Source organism: Cheilinus undulatus, linkage group 6 (genome assembly GCF_018320785.1).
Source record: "Cheilinus undulatus linkage group 6, ASM1832078v1, whole genome shotgun sequence".
NCBI lineage: Eukaryota > Metazoa > Chordata > Actinopteri > Labriformes > Labridae > Cheilinus > Cheilinus undulatus.
In genome coordinates this window covers 36,098,698-36,122,805 of record NC_054870.1, presented here as the reverse complement: position 1 = coordinate 36,122,805, position 24,108 = coordinate 36,098,698, and the positions used below count along the sequence as shown (strand labels likewise).

The 24,108-nt window shown below is 39.5% G+C and overlaps 1 protein-coding gene across 5 annotated transcripts in view; it reads left to right on the top strand.

Moving 5' to 3' along the window:
- Positions 1 to 24,108, top strand: part of zmiz1a (zinc finger, MIZ-type containing 1a) — a 191,783-nt gene that overhangs the window by 122,127 nt on the left and 45,548 nt on the right. For all 5 annotated transcript variants that reach the window (XM_041789655.1, XM_041789656.1, XM_041789652.1 and 2 more), the window contains 3 exons: positions 3,201 to 3,309; positions 7,777 to 7,890; positions 16,607 to 16,712. In XM_041789655.1, the coding sequence (XP_041645589.1) occupies positions 3,241 to 3,309; positions 7,777 to 7,890; positions 16,607 to 16,712 (289 nt within the window). In that variant the 5' untranslated portion in view covers positions 3,201 to 3,240. The remainder of the gene's footprint in view (positions 1 to 3,200; positions 3,310 to 7,776; positions 7,891 to 16,606; positions 16,713 to 24,108) is intronic.

Genomic DNA, 24,108 nt, shown 5'->3' with positions numbered 1-24,108 from the left:
TCCAGCTTTTGTATTTACATGCTCTTTACTGTCTGTGTGTGTGACAAAGAAAGAGACAGAAAAAGACTGTGAACACTTCCAGTGCTCTCTCTAAGATAAGCCCACCAGACTGAGTATTACACATAGAGAAAGCTCTCTGGCTGAGTGCTGCGCTTGTATCGTTCCCGTTTTCAGGATCTGTTTGTCACTGCGGGAGATCTTTTGGGACCCTTTATCAGTAGTGAGCAGCTTTCTAGAACCCCCGCCAACCCCCACCTGTGGTTTCCTAGTTTACCTTTTGTGTGGAGGAATGTGAGGCGGACCAACGCTGATGGAGATAAACACTGCGATGGTGTGGGACAAGCAAACCAGCATGATGTTTCATAATCCAGCCTGATTCTCCTAAGATGGTCAGAATATTAAGCTCAAGGCGGGAAATGTTCAGTTGTTTCTACACAAGGCAGACACAACAAAAGATGCTAAACCTCATCTTGTGGTAGCTTTTTTTCCAGATTTATTTTTGGGCTTTTTGTCTTTATTTTGTTGGACAGTGCAAAGGATATTGTTGGAAACTGTGGAGAGAGATTTGAGATTTACATGCAGGAAAGAAGCCTCAAGGCTGGACTTGAATCCAGGCCTGCCTACTTGGAGGACCATAACTACTCGCTACAGCATGGTGCATTCCCTAAACACAAGGTCCTCTGAACCCCATATGTGTGTTTATAGTTAATCCACAAAGGATTCTCATGATGTTTCAAACTTTTTTATGATAAAGGCTTGAAGCCAAAGATATCAATTCCTGTTTGGATACCACAGCAGCCAAACAAAGAAGTTCTAGGCACACAATGTTAGGAATTTTCTTGTTTTCAATTTAAAAAATGCAAGCAAGCTCCTCCACATGGCCTAAACTGCTCAAACATGTTTGCAATGTTTTGTATTTGCACAGTGAGTCAGTGTGCAGGAGTTTGCTTGCAGTTTTTGATGGTTTCTTGCCTCTCCTATGAATCTGCCTTATGAAGTAGTTGCAGTTTTTGTCTGATCTTTGGCGCTTTTTGTTATGTTAAATCAGTAGTTCTCAACTGGTCTAGCCTCAGGACCCACCACCATGGCCTCAGTAAGAAGTCGTGACCTGAATTGCTGATACTCCCCAAAAGTTTCAGAAAAGTACCCAAATTCCTCATGTTTTAATTGGAAGATTCCTGAAATATTCCTGTAAATCTCCTGGAAAAGACTACCGAAAGGTTCCTCTAAATGTCTTAATAATTACAACTGAAAATTCCAAAAAGTTTCTTGTTCCTTGTGAAAAATTCTTCAGAATTTATCTACTGGGAAAGTCTTTGTAAATGTTGCCAAAGTTTTCTCAGAAAATGGCTACAGAAAACTCTGATTGCAGGAGAATTCTTAAACTGCCACTGGAAAATTACTTTAAGTTTAAAGTAAAAAGTTTACAGCAAAAATTCGTCAAAGACTTTGGGTAAATTCACAACAAAAATCCTGTATAATTCAGAAAAAAAATCTGCAACAACTTTTTTCCTTTCTGTTATCAAAAGGTAAATCTACAGAAAACAATTGAAAATGCCTCATAGATACTTTTTTTTTTCCTGGCACACATTTGCACCCACTTTTGGGTCCTGCCCCACCAGCTGAGAACACTGTATTTGTCCATTGTAGCAACATCTCTCTGTTGAACAGAGATTGTCATTTCAAAACAACAGGAATTGATTAATACTGAAAAACTTGAACATGTAGTGTTAGCTCAGGTAGGCCACGGTGTCCAGCGCTGCCATCTCATCGAGATCAGCTGATTTGCCCTCATCAGCTGACAGCCAGCTGATTCATGCTAGCTTTCTATTGGCTAATTGTGCTCATGCCACAATATTTAAGCTGCCCTGGCATGCCCTTGCTTTGCTGCTATCTTTACAAGCTGCTTTTGCAACCCTCCTCCGCCCTAGCTCCTCCATTATGCTACACCTATGTCCTTCTGTTGTCATTGATGCATTCTTTGCTCTGAAGTTTTTTGCTGCTTCTCACCCTGCCTCAAGCTTTCCTTGATTTCACGGGTAGGGCAGGAATGTGTGCTGTTCCTGCTTGATGCTTTGCCATGCTGCCAAATATTAATAAGCATAATAACAGCTGACAAAAAAGTTAAGATATTAATAACTGCAAACTATGTGTGTGGTCAAACTAAGTGATCATGAATGAACTGAAATTTTGGACATCTTTGGATGTAACCATGTAAAGTGTTTAAGTTATATATATATATATATATATATATATATATATATATATATATATATATATATATATAGCGCTGGACACCGTGGCCTACCTGAACTAACACTACATGTTCAAGTTTTTCAGTATTAATCAATTCCTGTTGTTATATAATCATGTGAATGCGAGCCCATTTTGATGAAACTTGGGAAAACATTATTTCTAAAATACACACTTTGTCCTTTTGTGTTCATCATGGAGTCATCCTATTTAAAGTGGTGCACCATCTCCACTACTCCAATGATAAATTGGCAAAGATACATCTTAATGTTGACCCAGCGTGCCCCCGGGTGTCAGTATTCCCTTGTTTCCCTTTGTCACATGTCTCGGTTTTGTCAATCTCTATCCAATTTCGGGACCCTGGTTTTTCGTTCTCTTTCAGCAATAGGGAATGAGACTATTAATCCCAACCCTCTGACAGCGATCTTTGGAGTGGTAGAAGAAGGGATTTGAAGGGACTTTCCTGTAAAAATGCTATAGCTTTTGCATCTCTTATTGCCCGTCATCTCATTTTTAACATTTAACGCTGTAAATGTGATAAAATAGTAAGCATATTGCATTTTAATGTCTTATTTTTGCTTAATAACAGTTTTAGACTAAAGTACCTTGTGTTGCTCTATGTTTGAATGGTGTCTATGAATAGACTAAGTTGTAGAGTTTTCACACGAAGGTAACAGACGTCAATAAAGTTCTCCTCCCTTTTCATCATGTTTCTGTTTATTTGTATCAGTGCTGCTTTGAAGCATCACTGTCTCACACTGTTGCCAAAAAACAAGACCCACTCGTGGTGGATCGAGCCCTTCAGTGAGTCAGCCTCCATGTGTGCCAATTTGTCAAGCTGCTAAAAAGTAGTTTGAACTTCAGAGACTGCACACACTTCACATAAACCACCTGACAAAAAAATGTTCTAACAGACATTTCCCTTCACCTCTCCTCTTCTTTTACAGATTAAAGAGCTTTTAATGGCGTCCCGGTAGAGGCATCAAGATGAACACGCTACCATCGATGGACCGGCACATCCAGCAGACCAATGACAGGCTGCAGTGCATCAAACAGGTGTGTACAGAGACTCTGCATCTGTTAGTGAGATGTAAATGCAGATTCTAGAGGCAAAGGCACATGAGTCCTCTTTTTTCTACTCTCCTTCCTCTTTTCAGCACCTTATAAGGACATCAGTTTTCTGGCTTTTAGCCGCAGTCACACAGATCATGTTGCACAGAGTCATAAGAAAAGGGAGGCAAGTGAAAACAACTTCAAACACAGCAGACTCTCCTCCTCTGTTTCCCTGCGCTCCCTTACATCACGTTCCTTACTCCTGACGTATGCTGGCTCTTGTTGTGTTTTTTTCTCTTTTTTCTTAAATGCTTCCTTGCCTGCCAACTTTCAGGAGACTCCCCTCAGACAGATACAGAGAGAAATGCAGGCTCAATCAAACGGACAGACAGAGAGACAGACATAACCCAGGGCTACCTACCGCCTCTGCCTGCGATTATGAGTCTACAAGAACTGGCTGGCTGGCTGTGGGCTCATTTGTTTACACTATGTGGGTGTGATCCTTTATATCTCCCAACATCCATGCGACACCGTGCCTTACAGTGAATCAGGGAATGATCGCGCTTTGAGCTCTTGATTATGAAGTGACATATTCCTTTTCCACGTGCCTGCTGTTAAACCCACCCCCTCTTTCAACTTTCTAGCACCCACTGTGATAGCTGTTATCTAAACACTCACTACTTTGCTTCAATTAATAATAGTAGTGATAATAAATAATAAGGCAGTTATTTTTTAAAGCACCTTTACAAACACAGAAGCAACAGCATCCAGAAGAAGAAAGCACGAGAACCCAATCATGAAAGGAACAAATTAATGCAGAAAATCATTAAAACAGCGAAGAACCCCCAAAGCAAAAAATAACCCAAACAAAATGACAAGCCCAAAAAAATCCCAAGCAACACAGAAATCAACAGAATGACTGGCCATAGAGAGGACCAAAGCTATAAGACGATGATAGCATTTAAAAGTGATAGTAACAATTTAAAGATACAACACAAGATAACCATGATAGAAAAGGTAAAAGAAACAAAGCAAGATAGAGCAATACAAAGACAAAGAAACAGTAATGAAAAGAGAAAAAGCCTCTAAAAAGAGATAGTTTAGTCAACGCTATAATTCTATCCATGCTGGGCTGTCTACAGAAATGCTGCTGGGTCCTTACAGCACTCATCACCACGGTCTGTATGACAAAGTTGGCTAGACTTCTCTGGCACAGAGGCGTGATAAACACCTGAATTGAATCTCTGATTGGACGCACACCATCTGTCATTACATCTACGTTGAAATGGACCACTAGACGTTACCAAAGGCACTCCACTGACTGTCTAATGCTATAAGTCCCCTGTTTACTCTGCATTTGAAAAACTGCCTTTATCTTTTATGCTCCTAATGTGGAACAATTGACACAATGTCAAGATTGATAATTTTAGCTTCTTTTTGACTATTTCAGCTGATCTCAAATCATTTCACAAATGTGTTATTGCTTTTACTGAGTGCCATCCCTTCTAGGTGTGTTTTTAATCTGTCTTTTTGTATCTTTCCATCAATTTTAATAAGAGAAACCTCATTGATTTTCAAGATTTGAAAAGAACTTGAAAAATGAATAAAACATTAAAAGCCATTTTAAAATAGATAGAAACAATAGAATATATTGGAAAAAATAAAAAAGTGCAAAGTATTGAAAAGTATGAATAAATAAATTCTTTAAAAACAAGCAAGAAAAATAAAAGCATTCATGAGGAATATCAAAGTATTCAAACAGGTATAGATTTAAAATAAAAATATAAAAAACTATTTAAGCAATTAAAGAAAACTGAAAAGAGTGAAGAGATAAAAGCAGTAAAACATATAAAAGCAATAAAAATATATAAACATGTTAATAAAAGCCTTAAAATCAATAACAGGTAGAAGATGAAAAGATTTAAAACAGATAAAGTCAATAAAACTGATAAAGGCAACAAAATTAAAAAATAAAACCCTTTAAAGCAATAAAAATAATAAAACTTACCAAAATAAACACTGGAAAAAGAAAAAATCAATAAAGGCCACAAACGCATTAAAAAGGAATGGAAACATAAAAAGAGACAACAGCAGTGAAACAACAACAGAAAAAATACATAAACTCAGAAAAGTTATAAAAACAATGAAATGTTTGACAAAGCTTTGTTGAAGAGTTACAAAACTTCAACTAATGAAGGACTTAAAAAAATTGAAAAAATAAAAGTCATAAAAGCACTTAAAGGGGATAAAACAATGAAAAGAGACAAAAGCCTGAGTGAAGAGGCAAAAGAATCCAAACAAACAACCAACCAACATGAATTAAAGTGACACAAGTTGAAGCAACAGATAGATAAAGAAAATTAAAACAATAAAAGGAAAAAAAAAAACAGGAAAAAAGATTGGGGCGCTTGGCCTTGTGGTTAGGTCACGCCTCATGTACACGGGCCTATGACTCCTTTCCAGCATGTCTCTCCCCTACTCTCTCATCCCTGTGTCTGATTCTATTCGCTGTTCTTCACTATTAATGAAGGCGTGAAAAGCCCCAAAATATATCTTTTAAAAAAAGAAGCCAAAAAAGCACTAAGAAGAAAATACTGATTACTGATTTATTAAAATCAGTAATAAATGTTCTGTTTTCCTGATCTTTGTAAGATTTTCTTGAATGAATAAAATCCCCTCAGAATTGACTCCACTTACTTCACAAAGCCTCCTCAATTACTCTTGGAGGCGTCACTGATAAGCCCTAAATAGCTCGATTTAGCACGGCTAGCTAAAGACACTAATTGTAGTTTGGTTTATACACTGCTCTGCGCGGGCTGTAATAGAAGTGGTAGTAAAGCAGACTTCAAAGGCAGAGGAGTCAGTCAGAGCACGCGGCGTCTCCGCCAGCAGGGTGTTGTTTCTGTTTGGGGAAAGCCACTGGCACGGCGCCAGGTGTTTGTGCTGCTTTTCATGCAGCCAGGTATGCACGGCACAGCCTGAGATCCTTGACTGGCCCCAAAAAGAGGGCATGCAAGTCCATCATCGTGCTGAGGACGGTCTGTCAAACGTCTGGCTCTTTGTCTGCTCAAACCCCATCACTGCCGCTGCTTCTGCTCCCCCACCCTCCCTGATCTTGTCCTCATCCAACCCTGAACAGCAACAACAACATGAACAGCTCAGGCCCCTAAAAAAACTCCTCCTCCCCCCTCACACCAGAGTGGAGGTTGTCAGGCAGAGTCGGTGGCGAGCTGCAGCAGGAAGAGCTGTGAGTTCAGATGCAGACAGACAGCCCCTGCTGTGCCAGTTCTGATTCCCCTCGCGCTGGAGGCTGATACGCCTCCCATCAAGCAGCAATAATGCCAGATTATATCACTCATCTAGAACAGGCTCTTCTTCTCCTCCTCCTCCCTCCCTCTCGCTCAGCAACAGCATCCCTCCCCGCTTCTCTTCATCGTCAGTCAAACCCCCCGCGAGAGTCCACCGCTAACTCCACACCGGCTAATCTTCACATCAAAAAAGATGAGTCACTCAAGGCCCCTCTCTCGAAGCTCATGATATCATTGGAGATTTTCTCTGCAGGCGGGTCCCAGGCATGATAAGTTGGGACTGGTTCACACCGAAGAACCCCTTTGTAACAGAGCTGCCCTTTGAAACAACGCTCACCTCTGCTGCCCCCTAAAGACAATAGCGCTACCTTCTCAACACGGACACACAAAACAAAACGCTTCAGCTCCAGATGAGAATAATAAAATGCTTTCAAGTGGGCTCAATCTCGCCGACTGAACGAGTCTGCAGCTCTGCGCCATTTCAGAGCTATTAACCTCCTGAGCCGTGAAGAAAGGGAGCCCAATTTTAAAAACCGCTTATTGTGTCCTGCCAGCCCGAGTAGCCTTCAGACACTGGGAAGAAAAGACTCGACTGTTTCAGGCCTCAGTGAACAAGCGAGAGAGACAGACAGAGACTGAAAGAGATTAGACAACACACCAACGGTGCACATTGAGTCCGCACACAGAGCTGCCAGGACCAAGGTTGTTTTTCTTTGTGAACAGCCAAGGCAGCCAGTGGACTTGCGGTGCCGGCCGAGGCTCTGTTACACTCTGAAAACAGGCAATGAAAGAAGGGAAGAGAGAGGAGGAGGAGTGGAGGGAGAAAAAAGAGGTTTGGTTGCTGTGTGGGTCATGGGGGTGAAGGCTGGGTGTTGCCAAGAGAGATTAACAGGAAACACTGGCATCATTGTTGGTATGGGTGTGATCTTCTTCCCACAATGCATCAGAGGACTGAGTGGGCGTACATTGGAAGGAGTCAAGGTCCTCACAGGGTTGTGCAGAAACACAAGACATTAAATCAAGACAGTTTGGAGGGAAAGAGCGAGGCTGCACAACTATTTGGTTTAAGTGTTTTTCCAATTTGTACTGAAAGGGAATAAAATAATAATGCGCATTATTTCCCATTGTTTCTAATGGCCGTCTTGTTTCTCTGTTTGCACAGCACTTACAGAACCCGGCCAACTTCCACTCGGCAGCCACAGAGCTGCTCGACTGGTGTGGAGATCCCCGGGCCTTCCAGCGACCTTTCGAGCAAAGCCTCATGGGATGTCTGACGGTATGCAGACAATAATTATGGTTTTCGCTTGGGGTTTTTCAGGTACTTTTTAGGAGACATGAGCAAACAGTAATTAGATTTTGGACACCTAGGGAAAAAAAGACTGTCTCGTGTGTCCACTTCTGTGAGTTTGATCTCATATTTAGAAAGACTTCTGCTTTGCCCAATGATAATTCAAGTTTAAGCAGGTAAGCCCCTTTCACACATGCACTAGTGACAAATATGCAAACGATTCAGGACAAAATTGAAATTTAATTTCATTCTTAAATATGACCTTCATTAAGTTATGGGAGGAGGGTGATTCAATAGACAAGACATGATTTAAAAAGCAGGCTGCATAAGTCACTGTCAGTACCTTTACATGCACAGTTAAACTGAGCCACATACAGTGTCTATAAAAATTATTCACCCCGTTGGATGTTTACCCTTTTATTAATTTTATAAATCAATTACGGTCAATAGGATTTGGCTTTTTTGAGAAAAACAAAACAAAAAACCTACTTTCATGTCAAAGTGAAAACTGATTTCTAAAACGTAATGTCAATTAAATAAAAATATGTAATGTTAAATAAGTGACTGCATAAATATTCACCCCCTTTAAAGTGAATGACCTAATTCAACAGAGGTCCAGCCAACTGGTACTAAGAAATGGTGATCACCTGAGTGCAGTGAATGTGTCTCAAGTGATTGTAGTATAAAGACACCTTTGTCTGGGAGGCCCAGTTACTGGTTAGTCAGTATTCCCGGCTACCATTATACCATGAAGACAAAAGAACACTCCAAGCAATCAGAGAAAAATGATGGAAAAGTATAAGTGAGGGGATGGATTCAAGAAATAATTCCTGGGCACCGAACATCCCCCAGAGTTCAGTTAAATTTGTCATCAAGAAATGAAAGGAATATGGCACATGAGCAAATCTGCCTAGATCAGGTCGTCATCACAAACTGAGTGACCATGCAAGGAGGAGACTAGTGAGAGAGGTCACCAAGACACCTAAGACTACTCTGAAGGAGTTACAAGCTTCAGCAGTTGAGATAGGAGAGACTCTTCATAAAACAACTGGCAAAGAATGGCAAAGAGAAAGCCTCTGTTGAACAAAACTCATATTTAATCTGGACTAGAGTTCACCAAAAGGCATGTGGGAGACTCCATGGTCAAGTGGAAGAAAGTTCTTTGGTCTAATAAGACTTAAATGGTGCTTTGTGATCATCATACAAGATGCTATATTTGGTGGACACATCACCACAAACACACCATCCTTACTGTGAAGCATGGTGGTGGCAACATCATGCTGCGGGGATGCTTCTCTGCAGCTGGCCCTGGAAGGCTTGTAAAGGTAGAAGGTAAAATGAATGCAGCAAAATGTAGGACAATGTTATTCAGTCTGCAAGAGAACTATGGCTTGGGAGAAAATGTATTTTTAGCAAGACAATGACCCAAAGCATACATTGAAAGCTATACAGAAACAGTTTAAAGACAACAGGGTAAATGTTCTGGAGTCAAAGCCCAGGCCTCAATCCAATAGAGAATTTTCAATTCTACATCTAATTGGAGGTATCTAAAAAGACATACAAAAGTCAAAAAAATAACAGAAAAGAGCATGAAGTGACTTCAAACATGCAAACCAACAGCATAATATAAATGTTAATCCCTCCCTCTCACTTGCAGTGAATTTCCCTTGAAATTACCTGCTGCTTTCACATATTGTCTCACCTGACTTCTTGCAGAAATTTTACAAGAGGTGTGGTTGAAAAAGTCCAAGAAAGGTGATAAAAATAATGAAGCTAAAGCACTCAGACATTCAGCCTAAGTGGAATTTTTCTGGACACTCTGGAAAATGAGAAAATCTTTAAAGAGTTCATACATGTGGGAAAATAGCTTTAGTGGCTGGCTGTGGTTGCAACATGTGTTCCAGAAGTTATTAAAAGCTGCTTTTCAGGCTGTCAGGGTCCAACGACACGGGTTAAAGTCCTTGTCACCCACTGTTTCTCTCCACTAAGTGCTGAAGTCTGAACAGGACTGTGGGTAGCCAGTAACCCCTGGCTACAGCCTTTCAGTCCACCAGTTACCATTCATTGATTTGGGCTCAGGGCCAGAGAGCTACCCTGCACCAGGTGTGTGAAAAACCTCACTCACGTTTACACACATACAAAGACACATTGCATACACAATCACATGTGTGAAAAGAGGCTTTGGAGCAGAGAATTGAAAGTTTCATGCATTTATCGCTGAGATCGCTCCGTGAAACACTGAAGGAACATTGTTGGCAGCTGAAGTGGTAGCGTGAGCAAACAGATAAATGCTCATTAATGTGCAAATCACAATAAAAGCCTCTTAAAGGCTGATAAAGAGCTATACAATAGAGCCCCACCACTGAGATCCCTCTCAGCATGGGGCTGTTTCCATCAGCTAAATTGTTTCATCAGACTCAGAGAGCAAACAGCTTCTTATCTGGAGAATTACAGCGTACAACCAGTGGGTTCAGTCTTTATCAAGGACTTTACTAAACTCGTTGGCTCTGCATCAGAATGCTGAAGAGAAATGTAAAGATGACTGTGCATTTATTCCATTAGAAGGCTCATATGGAGATTCTTTTTCCCTCTGGTATAAGTGGAGGTCGTCTCAGCTGGGTTTTCCCCAGACCAAATGAATGTGATGTAAAGGAGCTGTTGATGCCATATTAGCTCTGTCTACTGTACAAGTTTAGATTTGTCTGTCTCTTTTAGTGGTGGATGGAAAAGCCAAATTGATACCAAACCTTCAGATTTTAGTGTTAAAACAGCAGATTATCAAGAGAAACCCTAAGTAGACAATACATTTTATTTAAATCGATTTTAAATGACGTCTTTAATTGTTGCACTCTGCTGTTTCAGTTTCCATCTCCATGGATTTGAGCCAAAGTTGTGTAAATGTGTATGAAAATAGGCATTTCTACGAACTGGTTTGAACAGAAATGTCCACCTAATTTGAAACCTGGAGATTTTAGCTGATAGATTTTGTATTTTTTCTATGCATTTCAAATTTTTACCAGTTATTTTCATCTAACCTTTTCAAACAATTATTTGTCATAATTGATAACAGGAATGCAAAACACACTCAGAGCATAAAGAGTAGCTGACTGTACACAGAACAACCTGCCTACTCAGATTAAATTATCAGAGTTAATCTGACACTTCTACAGTGTCTATCTAAATGGTTTCACTTCACAGACTCTTTTTGGAGAGTTGGTACCTTAACACTAATTAAGTGTTAATTAATTTATTCTTCTTAACTTTAACTAGCATTACTTAAGCTCTACACTTCTGAAAAATGTACTCTCTCAGTGGATAGTTTTAAAATATAAAAAGTATTATCCTCACATTAACACTGTAAGGTGAAAACATTTATCTAATTATTTACTAAAGAAGCTGAGAATATTGTTTAAAAGTTTTAATACATGAACATGTTATTTCCTTTTTCTCAGTGTAAATTTAAAGTTTAATCTTTTTATTTTTAATTTTATTTTTCATTATCTTTACAACATACTTTTTAGAATCAAATTAAAAATTTTGAAGATGTCAAGTGTTTTCTAGTAAGTATGCAGCCAAGAGACAAACACAGGGTTGGCTAACACCGTTCAATGAGAATCAGCACACCACCTTTTCTTGTAGACTACGCTGTTCCACTGGCGAAATGTTGGTAACTCAGTTGATAACTTCACTCATGGTGCAGAAGTGTCTAACATCAAAAACAACAGTAATCCACCAGAAACATGAGAATCCCTGCTGTGATTAATATACAACAGGGAACATCTGTACACATTTAAACTCATGTAAATCCATCTAAAACCATCTGAAACACATCTAAACACTTTGCACAAGGGCATGATGGGAAAACTCCTCCCCCATTTCAAATGGCAGAGGGCAGTGCAATCAACCCTACAGAGTTGCAGTAACACTGAATCCATTAACACAGTCAAGTTAAAGTACTGGTCTATAAATCAGGAAAAGTAAAAAGTAAGTAATTCAAAGTTTACTCAAAGAACTGAGTAGCTACTTCTGATATCCAAGGAGCTTACACAGTGAAATATGATCTTTCCTTAATGGGCAATAACAAAAAGGTCATATGGATCTTCAATCAGATTGTTTATTATAAGGTGTGACTTAACCTAAAGTAAAATGCAACAGCTGTTTTGAGGTAAGATGTGGCCTTATTCTCTCATTATGTGCTACTGACCGTCACGTGTTGTGAAAGTCAAACTACTGGTCATTCTGTTGTTGTTGGCAGAAAGCTCTGACCTCCTCGTTACAGCTTTTAGTGTTTGTTTTTCACTCGGTATTTGATGCTTTTTCAAAAATAGTGACAAACAACAGTTCAAGATATTGTTAAATTAAAGTGTTAGATTAACAAATAATTGTTAAATTAGTGATTTTACAAAATACTCAAAAAAGTAGAAGTAAACAAAAAGCTATATGACTACAGCAATTGGAATTAATGTAATTGGTTACTTTCCACTCCTGTTCATTATGTACATGCTTGATGTACATTTTTATATGTATACCATCAACCTGCTGGGGAATGTGGATGGAAATTAGCCTGTGGCTACAATCTGGCACATTTACATGTCCATGTTCATTAATGTGCTCTGTCCCCCCGTAATGAAAGTAAAAAATGATGACCATATCAGGATCACTCTCAGCTGTTAGCTAGCTTAGGTGCTGTAATGTTGTATGCTAGACAGTCATATTTTTATGAAGTTAACACAATATTTGACAAAAAATTAACTGGCTAAAACATAGGTGGCAACCAACACTGTCTCAATAGTGTGCAACAGCAGGAAGCTTTTCTTGCCCGCCTGGGGGCGGTTCCAAGTTTTGTTACATTGCATTGAAGCTATGAATTGATTGGTGCATCAAAAATCCAAGAACAAGAATACATGTGAATTTCAGAGAAAGCTCTAAGGCAAAATCCAAGAGCCTCAGTTTCAGAAGCAAGCAGCAGCAACCTGAACAACAGGAGAATGGTTTCAGCATGGGTGCAGGAAATTTTAGGAAGCAACTATAGAATTTTGAGCAAGCAGATATATTGAGAACGAACAAACTGAACTACACACAAGAAGGTGGTTTTGAGCTTTCGAGGAAAAGTTTTTTTTTCTTTCAATCTTAGGTCAAAATCAATGTCATGCTCTCTAAACTTTAAATCACACTATTGAATAAAGCCACAATAGCTTTACAGTTGAAGGACTTTTATATAATGAGAAAATGGTTTGAGCCATAAAACTGTGTCACAGCCAGATTTAATTTAATTAACCCAACAGTGACACACACACGCATTTACACATATGTAGAAAAATATTCCACCACCACATCCCACATTCATTATTAGAGGTAGGAGTACATAGATATATGATTGAAGCACTTAAAAGGACAGAAAGATAGATCCCAGCCCGACAAGACCTGTGGGTCCGTATGTAGTATCATTAAAAAGACATTCTTTTTAAAATTTGTCTTTTTCCTCTGATTGTACATTTAATGTTTTTTTGCGTGATGAAGCAACCTTTGTCTCTTTAAGCCACAGTGAAGCAGAAGCAGGCATAGGCAGCTTTATCAGTAGGCAAAGGTAAGAACTTGCCTGGGGCCTTGAGTTCCAAGGGACCTGAATATATAGTCATTATAGATGTGCATCAAATATGAGGTAAATGTCAATGATTAAAACGTGTATTTTGAATGTAAATGAGTGAGAAAAATAGAATAAAATTAATTTTTTATTATTTGAAAAGTCCTGGGAGGACCTGTGTCTCCAACAGCAAGGTCTAAGCCCTAAAAATATCTCCATATCAAGCACATTATAGTCAGATAGTTCACTATAGACCACTGTATTATTACTGTATGTGGTAAATGGCTTGCAGTGTAAAAAAATGTACAATTTGCAGCAGAAGAGCAAAAATACATCCGTTTATTTTATTTTTTATTAGTTACATTTGACCTAGAGACATGTTAAAATACTTATATGTGATGGTTTTGATTTTTGAGAGATGATGAGAAAGTTCTGTTGGGTATTTATATTTCAAATTGGGTATATCCTGTAGTTCTCTGACTTTTCTACTTGAGCAGAAAAAATTTAGTTCAGTTGCTCTCATTGCTTTTAGCTAAATGTGGAAAGGCCTCCTCGGTCTCTTCCTGGGGTCTCCAAATTACTAACTGCCCCTGGTAGGAGGGTGGAAGTTTTGGAACTCTGAAAGTCTCATAGTTGTTGCTCTGACTTATAAAAGTATGTTTTTTGGGGGATGGATTTAAACACTAAAGCTGTTGTTGTGGCTGATTTTATGTTTTCTATATCAATAGTTTGGGTTATGTCAGAGCATGCAGATATCTGTATCATTCCTGCCTCCAGTGCTGCAGAATTTCAAAACCGCCCACTTACTTCATTAGGAGCTGTCTATCACTTCCAGCTGCTTCAACAACAAGCAGAAAGAAAACTCAAAAATTGCTGCTTTTCTTCCTCCGGCACAAAGACAAACAAACCAGAATGTGAATGGCCCAGTAACCCCACAGCCCCCTCTCACAGCGCTGTTTTCATATTGACAGGAATATGGGTCTAAATGTACATCCTCGGAGGGAGATTAAGCTGAAAAAGGCTTATGAGGTGAAACACTGCTAAATCCATGTTGAATCTATGCTAGCCTCTGTAGCTGGCTGCCTGCCCTCTGCAGACTGCGGGGCAGACTCACTCGCGCAGGAAATTAAACGATTGACAACAAACATGATTCGAGCGTTTGTCAGCGTTGTCATTGTTTGCATAATGTGGTCGGGGTTGAAAAGATTATGTTGTGAAGCATTCATCCCTGGAACGTCATCCTCTGAACAGCTTTGAACACACGTAACATGATTTATACCAGCATCTCTTCATTAAAACAGTCTCATGTTTACTGGCTTTATTGACATCATTTAAACAGTTTTTCATCCAGCGCTCAAAGGCACTTTATGATTGCTTCCTCGCTGTGATGTTAGCTCTCTAAAAAGGCACCCCGGCTGACCTTGTTAACTATAATGTGTGTTTTGAGGTCAGAGGGAGCAGAGGAGTTGTCATCTGTTAGCAGATAAAAGCGAGAGGGGTTTCCCTTTTAATAATGATTTACCCCCATCTCCTGAGCCCTGTTTAACATCACTCAGCATCCCCTTAAACATTGTAAGAGAGAGTCTGCTCATTTCCCATAATGCTCAGCCTCTTTTTGAACATTAGGAGATGATTAAGTCCAACAGTTTTGGGCTGGCTTCTCTTAAATTTTGTGGGAAAGGGAAGATTTTAACCTTTTTCACCCTGCAAAATCATATGTTTACAGTTTTTCTGAGCTAAATTCCTCCTTATGGCTTCAAATAATCATTATCTAATGGGAAATGACTATTATTTCCTTGGACTGCTCAGTGAATTGATCTGTCAGCCTTTAGCCAGGGTTAGGGTTAGATCTCGGCTTGGTTTGTTTAAGGATAACCTCTCAGAGCGACTGTGGTTTGGCCTCTCTTTTGGGGTTGATTCCGTCGTCGGACTCATCCTGTTTGTGGATCAGTGGAGCAATCCAGACTTTAGACTCCATGTTAATCTCTCTGTGTCTGTGTGTGAGAGTGTTTATACTCTGTGTGTCTGTCTGGCAGCAAATGAGGTTCAATGATAATGGTGTCTCCAAATATAAACATAATTAAGGCAGAGAAAGAGTTTAAATGCCTTTACTAAAGCTAAATGTGTATTTAGTTTATATTCCTCCTGTGTGAGATCAATATTTATGGCAGTACATAACAAATGCACTTCAAGACAGATGGATTAATCACTTAAAATATTTGCATGTTGTCAGTCTATAATGGTACTGAAATAGTGGGTATGAGGCTAAACTTACAGATCAAACAGTTCTACATGGTGATACTGCCTAAATTTATGATTTGATACTGTTAGCTAGAACTTGGTAGGTAGATTTGTACAGCATCAGCAGTTCTGAGGACGTTGTGCCTGTCCATTGTGGTGAAAAGGGAGCTCAGCCCAATGGCAAAACTCTTAATTTATCGTTTAACCTTCACCTGTGGTTGTGAACTCTGGGTAGTGACTGAAGAATGAGATCACGGATGCACATGGCCAAAATGAGGGTGGCTAGGCTCAACCTTAAAGATAGAGTGAAGAGTTCAGACATCCAGAGTGAACTAGGAGTAGAGCCACTGCTCCTTCACATCGAAAGGAGCCAGTTGAGTTAGATCGGGCATCTGATCAGGATGCCTCCTGGATGCCTCCTGGGTGCCTCGCTTTGGAGGTCTTCCAGGCACATCCAGTTAAGTGTAGACCTGAAAAAAAGATGTTTAAAGCTTGATTTTGGAGCATAGGGTTTATGTTTTAAGAGTGTTTTAAGACAATAGGTCCAGGTGAGACAGAGTGTTAAAAAAATAGCAAAGTGCTTAGAGGGCTTAAGTCCAAAAACAGCCAATATAGGATACCTTCTTGTTTTATAATTGCCAAAAGTTGCAGAAGTCATGCACTCATTCTATACTGCAGGAAAGACATCATTAGTGTTTTGGTGCTTAAACATTGCAAATATTTTCATGCAGTTTGGAAAGCGTGCAAGTTTTAGCCCACAACTTTCAATAGATGTGATCCTTTTCTAGACAATTTTTAACATTTCAACCTTCAATGTGATGTTTGTTAAACTCACCTCAGTTGTTTATTTGAAAATGAAACCTGGTTTTGGTATTTCAGGTGGTGAGCCGCGTCGCTGCCCAGCAGGGTTTTGACTTAGATCTGGGCTACAGGTTGCTGGCTGTTTGTGCTGCAAACAGGGACAAATTCACCCCAAAGTCTGCAGGTAAGACTGAACATTTTTATTAAAACAGCAGCAGATGCATGCTCATACACCATCTCATTTACTGCTGTTGGCGTGCAAGACAGTGGACAACATAGTGCTCATTGTTCCTCATGCTATAACTGTGCAGTTTTTCATGAAATACACTCAAAACAAATAGTTTTTGGCTTAAAGTCCTGCAGAAGTAATCCCTGCTTCATTGTCCTGTAAAGGCCATGCTGCACATTATATTTTAAGTGCTTATACCTAACAGATAGCTTAATTTACCATTTATTTATTTCTTTGGATACACATTATGAAATAAAAGTGTCCCATGATACATTGGTTAGGACATTTTTGATACCTACAAACAACTGCAACCACAGACATTACACAAGAAGCCCACAGGGCATTATAATGTCAGATATTTTTAACCCACATTAAACATTAATGTGCTATTGAGATGAGCTGTCTGGGTGGTAGCCTCTCAAAAACAGTCTACTCAACAGTCTTTTCCACACAGAAGAGAAAGACTGAACAGAAACCCTTCCTTAAGTCATTTATCTATCAAATCCAACCCCTGCGGATCCATACCCCCTCCCTCCCTTCCACTCTTGCTCTCACAGTCCTGCAGGCGCGGCCTGTTCCTGTACATTTGTCAAAGTGAAATGTGCAAAGGCGAGAGAGAGAAGAGATGGATGGCCGAGGAGGTGTCGCTGATGTGTGCTGGACCGCTCACTCTGCCTGACAGAGACCTGACAAAGCTGTACCCATCCAGTCAGAACACAGATAAACCTGAGTGCGGCAGTTACATAAATGGGAGTAGCTGGAGCTAAATATTTGGATTAAACTGTCTGATTTTTTTGCTTTTGTGACAAGAAAATATGTCACCGTTTCATAACTGGTGCAGATATTTTAGGCAGTGTTGTGACTGAATAAGCAGGGAGCAGAAAGGCATCACTTTCTGCTGTTTTTTTTTACTTGCTCTGCAGCTCTGATTTTGACATTTTCTCAAGCTTAATATCCTCTTTCAGTTGTAGTGGGAAGCGTCTTGTTTGGAGGAACTAAAGTGGTCAGACAGACGTCAGTGTACAGTATTGATCGCTGTGTTTCTCTCTCTGTCTGTGCTCCTGTGTCGGTGTAATGCGATTGTTGTCCAGGCACGGCTGTCTGTCTGCGCCCGCCTGACAGTCAGAATCATCCTCAGGCCCGCTGATGGTTCTGGGATCTAATAGAAGACAGCACACAGGGTTTCAGGAAAGAGCGTGTTTATGCATGGTGTACAAATGGGAAGTGTGGGGTGATTATGCGGGGTGGTGGTAGAGGGGGGAAAGGATGGGAGATATGATGCAGCGAGTCATGAGCAGAGGCAGGCAGGCTGTTGGGGTGGGAGGCAGATGTGACTCAATGCTGATCTTACTCACCAGGCATCCGTCTTCCCTCCCGTACAAGGACGTCTGTCTCAGAGAGCAGACGGGAGGGCGACGGAAGAGACGTGATGCACACTTTAACTCAGATAAACATGCAATTGTCTTCTAAATGCATCAACACTGATACAGAGGAGCTTGGCTTTTATAGCTCTGTTAGCTCCATCCTGATTGAGTGTCTTAACTTTCTTTGTGTGTGGGTCTAATTGTGCAGCCCAAGCACAATCCTGCGACAGCCCGCATGGCGACAGAGGGCCACAGATGTGACACCTGAGAGCCCACATGAGGGCTGAGGAGTCTGGGATGCTCTCTGTGGACTCCTCAGGGGAAGAGGGAGGCTCTTAAGACTGCAGATCAATCACAGAGATGCTTCAAAGAGGAAACTGATAAAGCAATTATTGCTATCCTACTTTTTTAAACAGCCTGACAACTTGAGTTGTTTCAAATTAAGATTTTATTTGGAGTAAGCTCAATGAATGCAAAAATGCAGACGAGGAAGGTTATCAAGTTTTTGATGCTTTGATACCATGTCTTTGAAAACAATACAGCTGGCACACTTCTAATGATCAGTCATATTGAAAAGTACAGAAGCTTCATAAAGATAAAACCATAGATCTTCTGTTATAATTCTAATGACATGGAGCTTGCAAAGGAGAGTGCTTCATTCGGATTCTCAGGTCAGTTATACAGATGTATCTAAAGTCCTTTTTGTGTGCCATGAAGGTGAAAAATTAAGCTAATTTATTTTTCAAATACAAAGAGAGGGGACACTCTAAACTTGTTGTTAAACATGGGCAACATTTTGGAACTAATACATTCTCAATATTTTGTGCAGCTAAGACAGTGTGCATGATTTTTTCCTGCAATTTCTAGTAATGATGAGGAACTAGGCATGGTCCTATATAGACCTTTTGCAAATACATCTCTAATATTAACGTAACTCACTACAGTTGACAGCAGAAGTGCTAATGTTTGCGTTAGGCTGCTATGCATTTTAGTTGACAACCACATTTATTTAGAGAATAAGTGTGTGAGAGTAAAAAGTAAGGAAAAGACTTAAATGTCTGCAACTGTTAAGTAAAGTAATTCACAAACAGAGAAACTTGTAAAGAGCAGACTGAAAGAGGTGTTTCTCCGTGTGTAGGCAAGTGATCTTTAAGCTTAAAAAGCCTTGATGCCTAAGTAGCTGTCCTCTTTGTTTAGTTTTTTTTTCTAATTAAATAAACCAAATCAGATTACACAAAGAAGTAAGTTATTTGTCTTTTTTCAGCATCTTGTTTGGTCTAAAGTCACCTGTAAACAGGTACCCATTTTGCTCCTTTAGGCCAGTGTTTGCCAGCATTAGCATTAGCATTAGCAATAGCCCCTTTAGTGCTTCAGCTGCAAATTTATCAGTGCTATGGAAAATGCTGTTAAATGCGTCGAAAAATAATTTGCAGGCATGTAATGCTGACCTTTAAACTTTTAACTTTACGTGTACAAAATGTGCACTACACAGATCAAAGCTAGGAATTAGGAGTATTTATTTAGCATCTAGAAAGTAGCATGCCCATTATGCAGTCCAGGCAGTGGTGAGGCCGGACGGAATAAACTGTTTGACTTCATATGCAAAAGCCCAAAAGCTGCCTAGGATTTGTAATTTAGTTGTCTGAGTATCCCAGCCAGTATTGCTTTATTTTGATTTTTACAGGAATTGTATCAAATAGGGATGCATGATATCATCGCATGATAGTTGTATTGGCAGATATGGAAATTTCTGCAAATATTTACGACCCATAGTTCAGCCTGAAAATCTGCCTATAACAGCTGTAAACATCGTCCTCTGAACAAATAAGTTATTTCTTTTAATTCATCAAAATTCTTCACATTTTAAAGTGAATTTTAAAACTGATATCAAATTGTGTGTTTTACAGACTGAATTTTTGAATCTGAACAACACTTAAATACCGGTATCCTAAATTAGTAGTCTAAATGATAAACTGTCTGCATATTGAATATTGGCAAAAATCCAATACATGTGTCCGTAGTATCAAAGTAAATATATTGTTATTATGATAACCAGGGATCTAATGATACACTCAAGCCAAGAAATGGTACCTAGCATGATACTGGCTTCCTGACATGATTCTATCACAATGTTGTACGCTTTCTAGTTTTCTCAAGACGTGAGAAAAGGTTAATTTATGAATAAGTATGATTACGAAAAGAACAATGCATTTTTGTTCTTTATCTACACAAGAGAAGATAAAGCAGATAGTGCTCTTTGCCCGTTAAAAAACAAGAGTGGTGCAAGATAGATTTCACGACAAACTAAGTGCACACAGAATCTAGAAGATCATGCCGAAAATGTGGGGGAAAATTACCAAAAAATAAAAGAAATTGACTTGAAGAAAGTCATTAAACCCATCTGTATGCCTAAAAGGGCATTTAAAAAGTCACAACATTTTCATTCTATATTCACTGTTAAATCTTGACCTTTTTCAATTACTTTTTTCCATGTGCTTTTCCGTTTATGCCTTTCTTCTATGTTAGATAATCCACAAAAGTACTCGAGTTGCATAAAGCTCCTTTGAGTAATTTTTAACAGTTATGAAACAGACTTAAATCAATAATGAGACCTTTTAATGGGGTGAAAAACAAACTAGCCAATCAGCATAAAGAGGTGCTATTTTATATATAGTTATTTTAAATGTCTGAAACTGCTGCCATAGGGTAGGTGTCAGAAAACGTGAAGAAAGGCAAACTGCTGAAAAGCCCTTTTTAAAAACAGTTCCTTTGTCAAAGTTCCTCATGAGTGATACATTTGATTTGAGAGGACAGCCGGATGGCGCACCAGCAGCTTGGTGGTTGTGTCTGCACAACATAGGAGGCTGTTGTCCTCCAGGTAGGTGGTCCAGGTTTAGGTCTGGCCTGAGGCTCCTGTTCTGCACGTCATTTCCCACTCTCTCTCTCTCTCTCTGGTTTCTGACTGTGACTCCACTAACCTGTGGGAGAAAGGCATGAAAGCCTCTCCCCAACAAAAAAACTCAGACAGCAGGGTGAAATTTTTAATCACTTAAGACATAACTTTTATATTTACAGGATGAATCAGAGAAATGAATAATGTACCACTTTGCCAACAGAGGGCGCCAAATCAACACCAACTAAATGTTCCTCACTGTAGCTTTAAGTTGCCCCTCTGTTTTATTATCAGAGTATAAAGTGCTGCCCAGTAAGACCTGCCGAGTGACGCGGGGAGATTTTCAGTAACAGCACAGCGCTGCTGATGAGCTGTCTGCAGATTGTGACCCTGCAGTAAGGCCTGGCGGGGATTAGTGTGTTGCTCTAATCTGGAATGAGCCAGAGAAGAGAATTATCTGCTGTTAGGTGAGCTAGCATTAGCACTGTTAACTGTACAGGATAGATGTAGTGCTGTTAGCATGCCAGCAGCTAGCATTGTTTGACGGAGTCTAATCTAGAGAGAAACAGCTATGAGGTTTTCATGTTTTCATGTTGAGCTACTTGTTCAAATGTTCTGCTGTAAAGTCTGCAGTTCTGGTTCTCAATCTTCTTACAGTTGTTGATGTTTTTGGAGTAATAATCTGTAGTCTGAGCGCCTCATTAGATAATAGTTGTGCTGCTGCCCTACAAACTCACACAGCCCTAATAGACTGAGCTGCTGCTGTGAAGTTCAGCGGACAACAAATCAGATTAGCTGCGTAATCTGTCGAGGGTTTTACCGTTTCCTTCCTCAGCGAATCTGCCGCCAAATTCACTGCAGTTTGGTCTCTTTTAATGAAGCTGCAGTATATTCAGCCACATGACTGTTATAACAACTAAAGCACATTTTAGGACAACTTTCTTATCTCCTTTACTCAATAAAAAGATCATCCTTATTTACCTTTTAAACTCTAATAAGATACTAGTTAAAATCAAATGATAAAAATATAAAATATATACTAGAATTAAATAATAACAGAATAATGCCTGATATAATACCACAGCAACAAAAACAGAAGTCCACAGCACCCAATATTTGTTAGTTCTGTAAGGAATTATCTAGTAAGTGGGTTGTTATTGTATAATAAAAACCCAGCAGCACCCCTATGTTGAGGAACAAACAACCTTTACTTAACATTATCTCACTTGTAACATGTTCACCACCATTTTGAAATGTTTTCTCTGTATTTGTGCAATAAACCCACAGTTTCCACATAGTCTGTGTCCACAGTCTTCTCTCTGTGCTGGGGTTTTGCTCCATCCAACCCTCATTCACTGGATCCATCAACCCAGAGCAGCTGGACACACCAGATCACAAGATCACAGCAGAAGTTCATGCAGGAATTACAAGAGCATGCGAACAGCCATACATAAAAGGAGAACATGTAAACGACCAGTTACTTTTCCTTTTTGAGGCTGGTTTAATGCCCGTTTTAATTTTATTCTTTGGTGGGTGGTTTGTTAATGGAAAAGTAGGTTATGAAAAGGTTTATGATTCCTTGAAAGTACGTTTGGTGCCACATATAATCGTGTTGTTTACCTCAAAGATTAACTCCCCTTCATTCATGGGGTCATATTACCTCTATGACTCTTTGACCAACTGATGACTTGTGGCTTGTTCCACTGGTTCTGACAAATTATTAATATGGGGATGATATTCCTGAGTCCATGCATTGATCTGCTCTGTGCAGATTGACGAATGCTGGCAGCGTGTTCCATTGAATCTTGACTTGACGCAGATCTCAAGCAGGACAGAGTGACAGAGTGGCACTTCAGGCGAGCACTGAAGACAGATGGTGGTGTAGGAACCCCAAGCTTGCCTTGAACATGCCTCGGACCAAGGCTGCCCATAAAGGGGGATAAAAGGGAGAGCTTTAAGGGCTCAGCTGAACTGGAGGCCCTTGGAGGTCAGCAAAATCATGGTCCATAGTAAAGTTAAGCTTTGATAACCATATTCTGATTTTAACAGGAATAATTACCACTTTTATCAGCACAACACATCATTTTTAATTAATTAGCACCGTAGTATATAGGCTTCTTAAAAATGTAAACCTCTTTTCCTAAAAGCAGAATTGAAATGGGATAAAAACGACAAAAATTGGCATAAAAGGTGGTGAAATAGGATTTTAAAAGTGATAAAAATATATCAAAAGTGGCAAAAATTGATTAGAAGTGGAAAACTGGGTCAAACGTAGTGAAATGCAGGAACAGTTGGCAAAAATTGGCATAAAAAGGAGTGTAATGAGGTTGATAAGGGCGATAATGGGTCGACAGAGGCAACAACATGTGAATAGTGGCAAAAATGGGTTAAAAGTGGCATAAATGGGTTTAGGTAATCAGAAATGAGCAGAAAAGGTGATGCAATGGGATTAAATAGTGGCACAAATAGGTTAAATGGAAAGGGTCAAAATTGGCAACAACTGTCAGAAAAAAAAGGTAAAGAAGGGTCCAAATGTGGCAAAAATTGGTGTAGAGTTGAAAAAATTGGCAAAAAAGCCAAAATAATATGAATGTGTCAAATAAAAGTGGCAAAAATGGGCATAAAAAGTGGTTAAAGGGGGTAATAATAATCCACAGAGGAAATAAAAGGTAATTGGCAAAAAATGAGTAAAAAGTGACCAAAACTGTCAGAGAAATTGGTGGAAAGGGTTTAAAAAATGGCAAAGTGGCTTTGAAATGGCAAAAATGGGAAGACAGTGTGATGATATGGGATGCACTAGAGGCAAACATAGGTTAAATTTTGCAGCACAGGTGGAAAAAGTGATGAAAAGCGGTTGAAAAGTGACGAAAATTGGTAAAGTAGTAAAAATGGGTAAAATGGGTGGAAAAGTGATTAAAAAGTGGCACAAATAATTAAGTTCATCATCAGAACTCTAATTATAGTTCGACACACTTTTCAACTCCAGTATACTAGCATCAATGCTACTGATCCAACACACATACTGTACATTGATAATGTCAATAAATCACAACTGGAGAGGCCCATTCACCGTGTTTGTCAGCAGCCTAGGTAA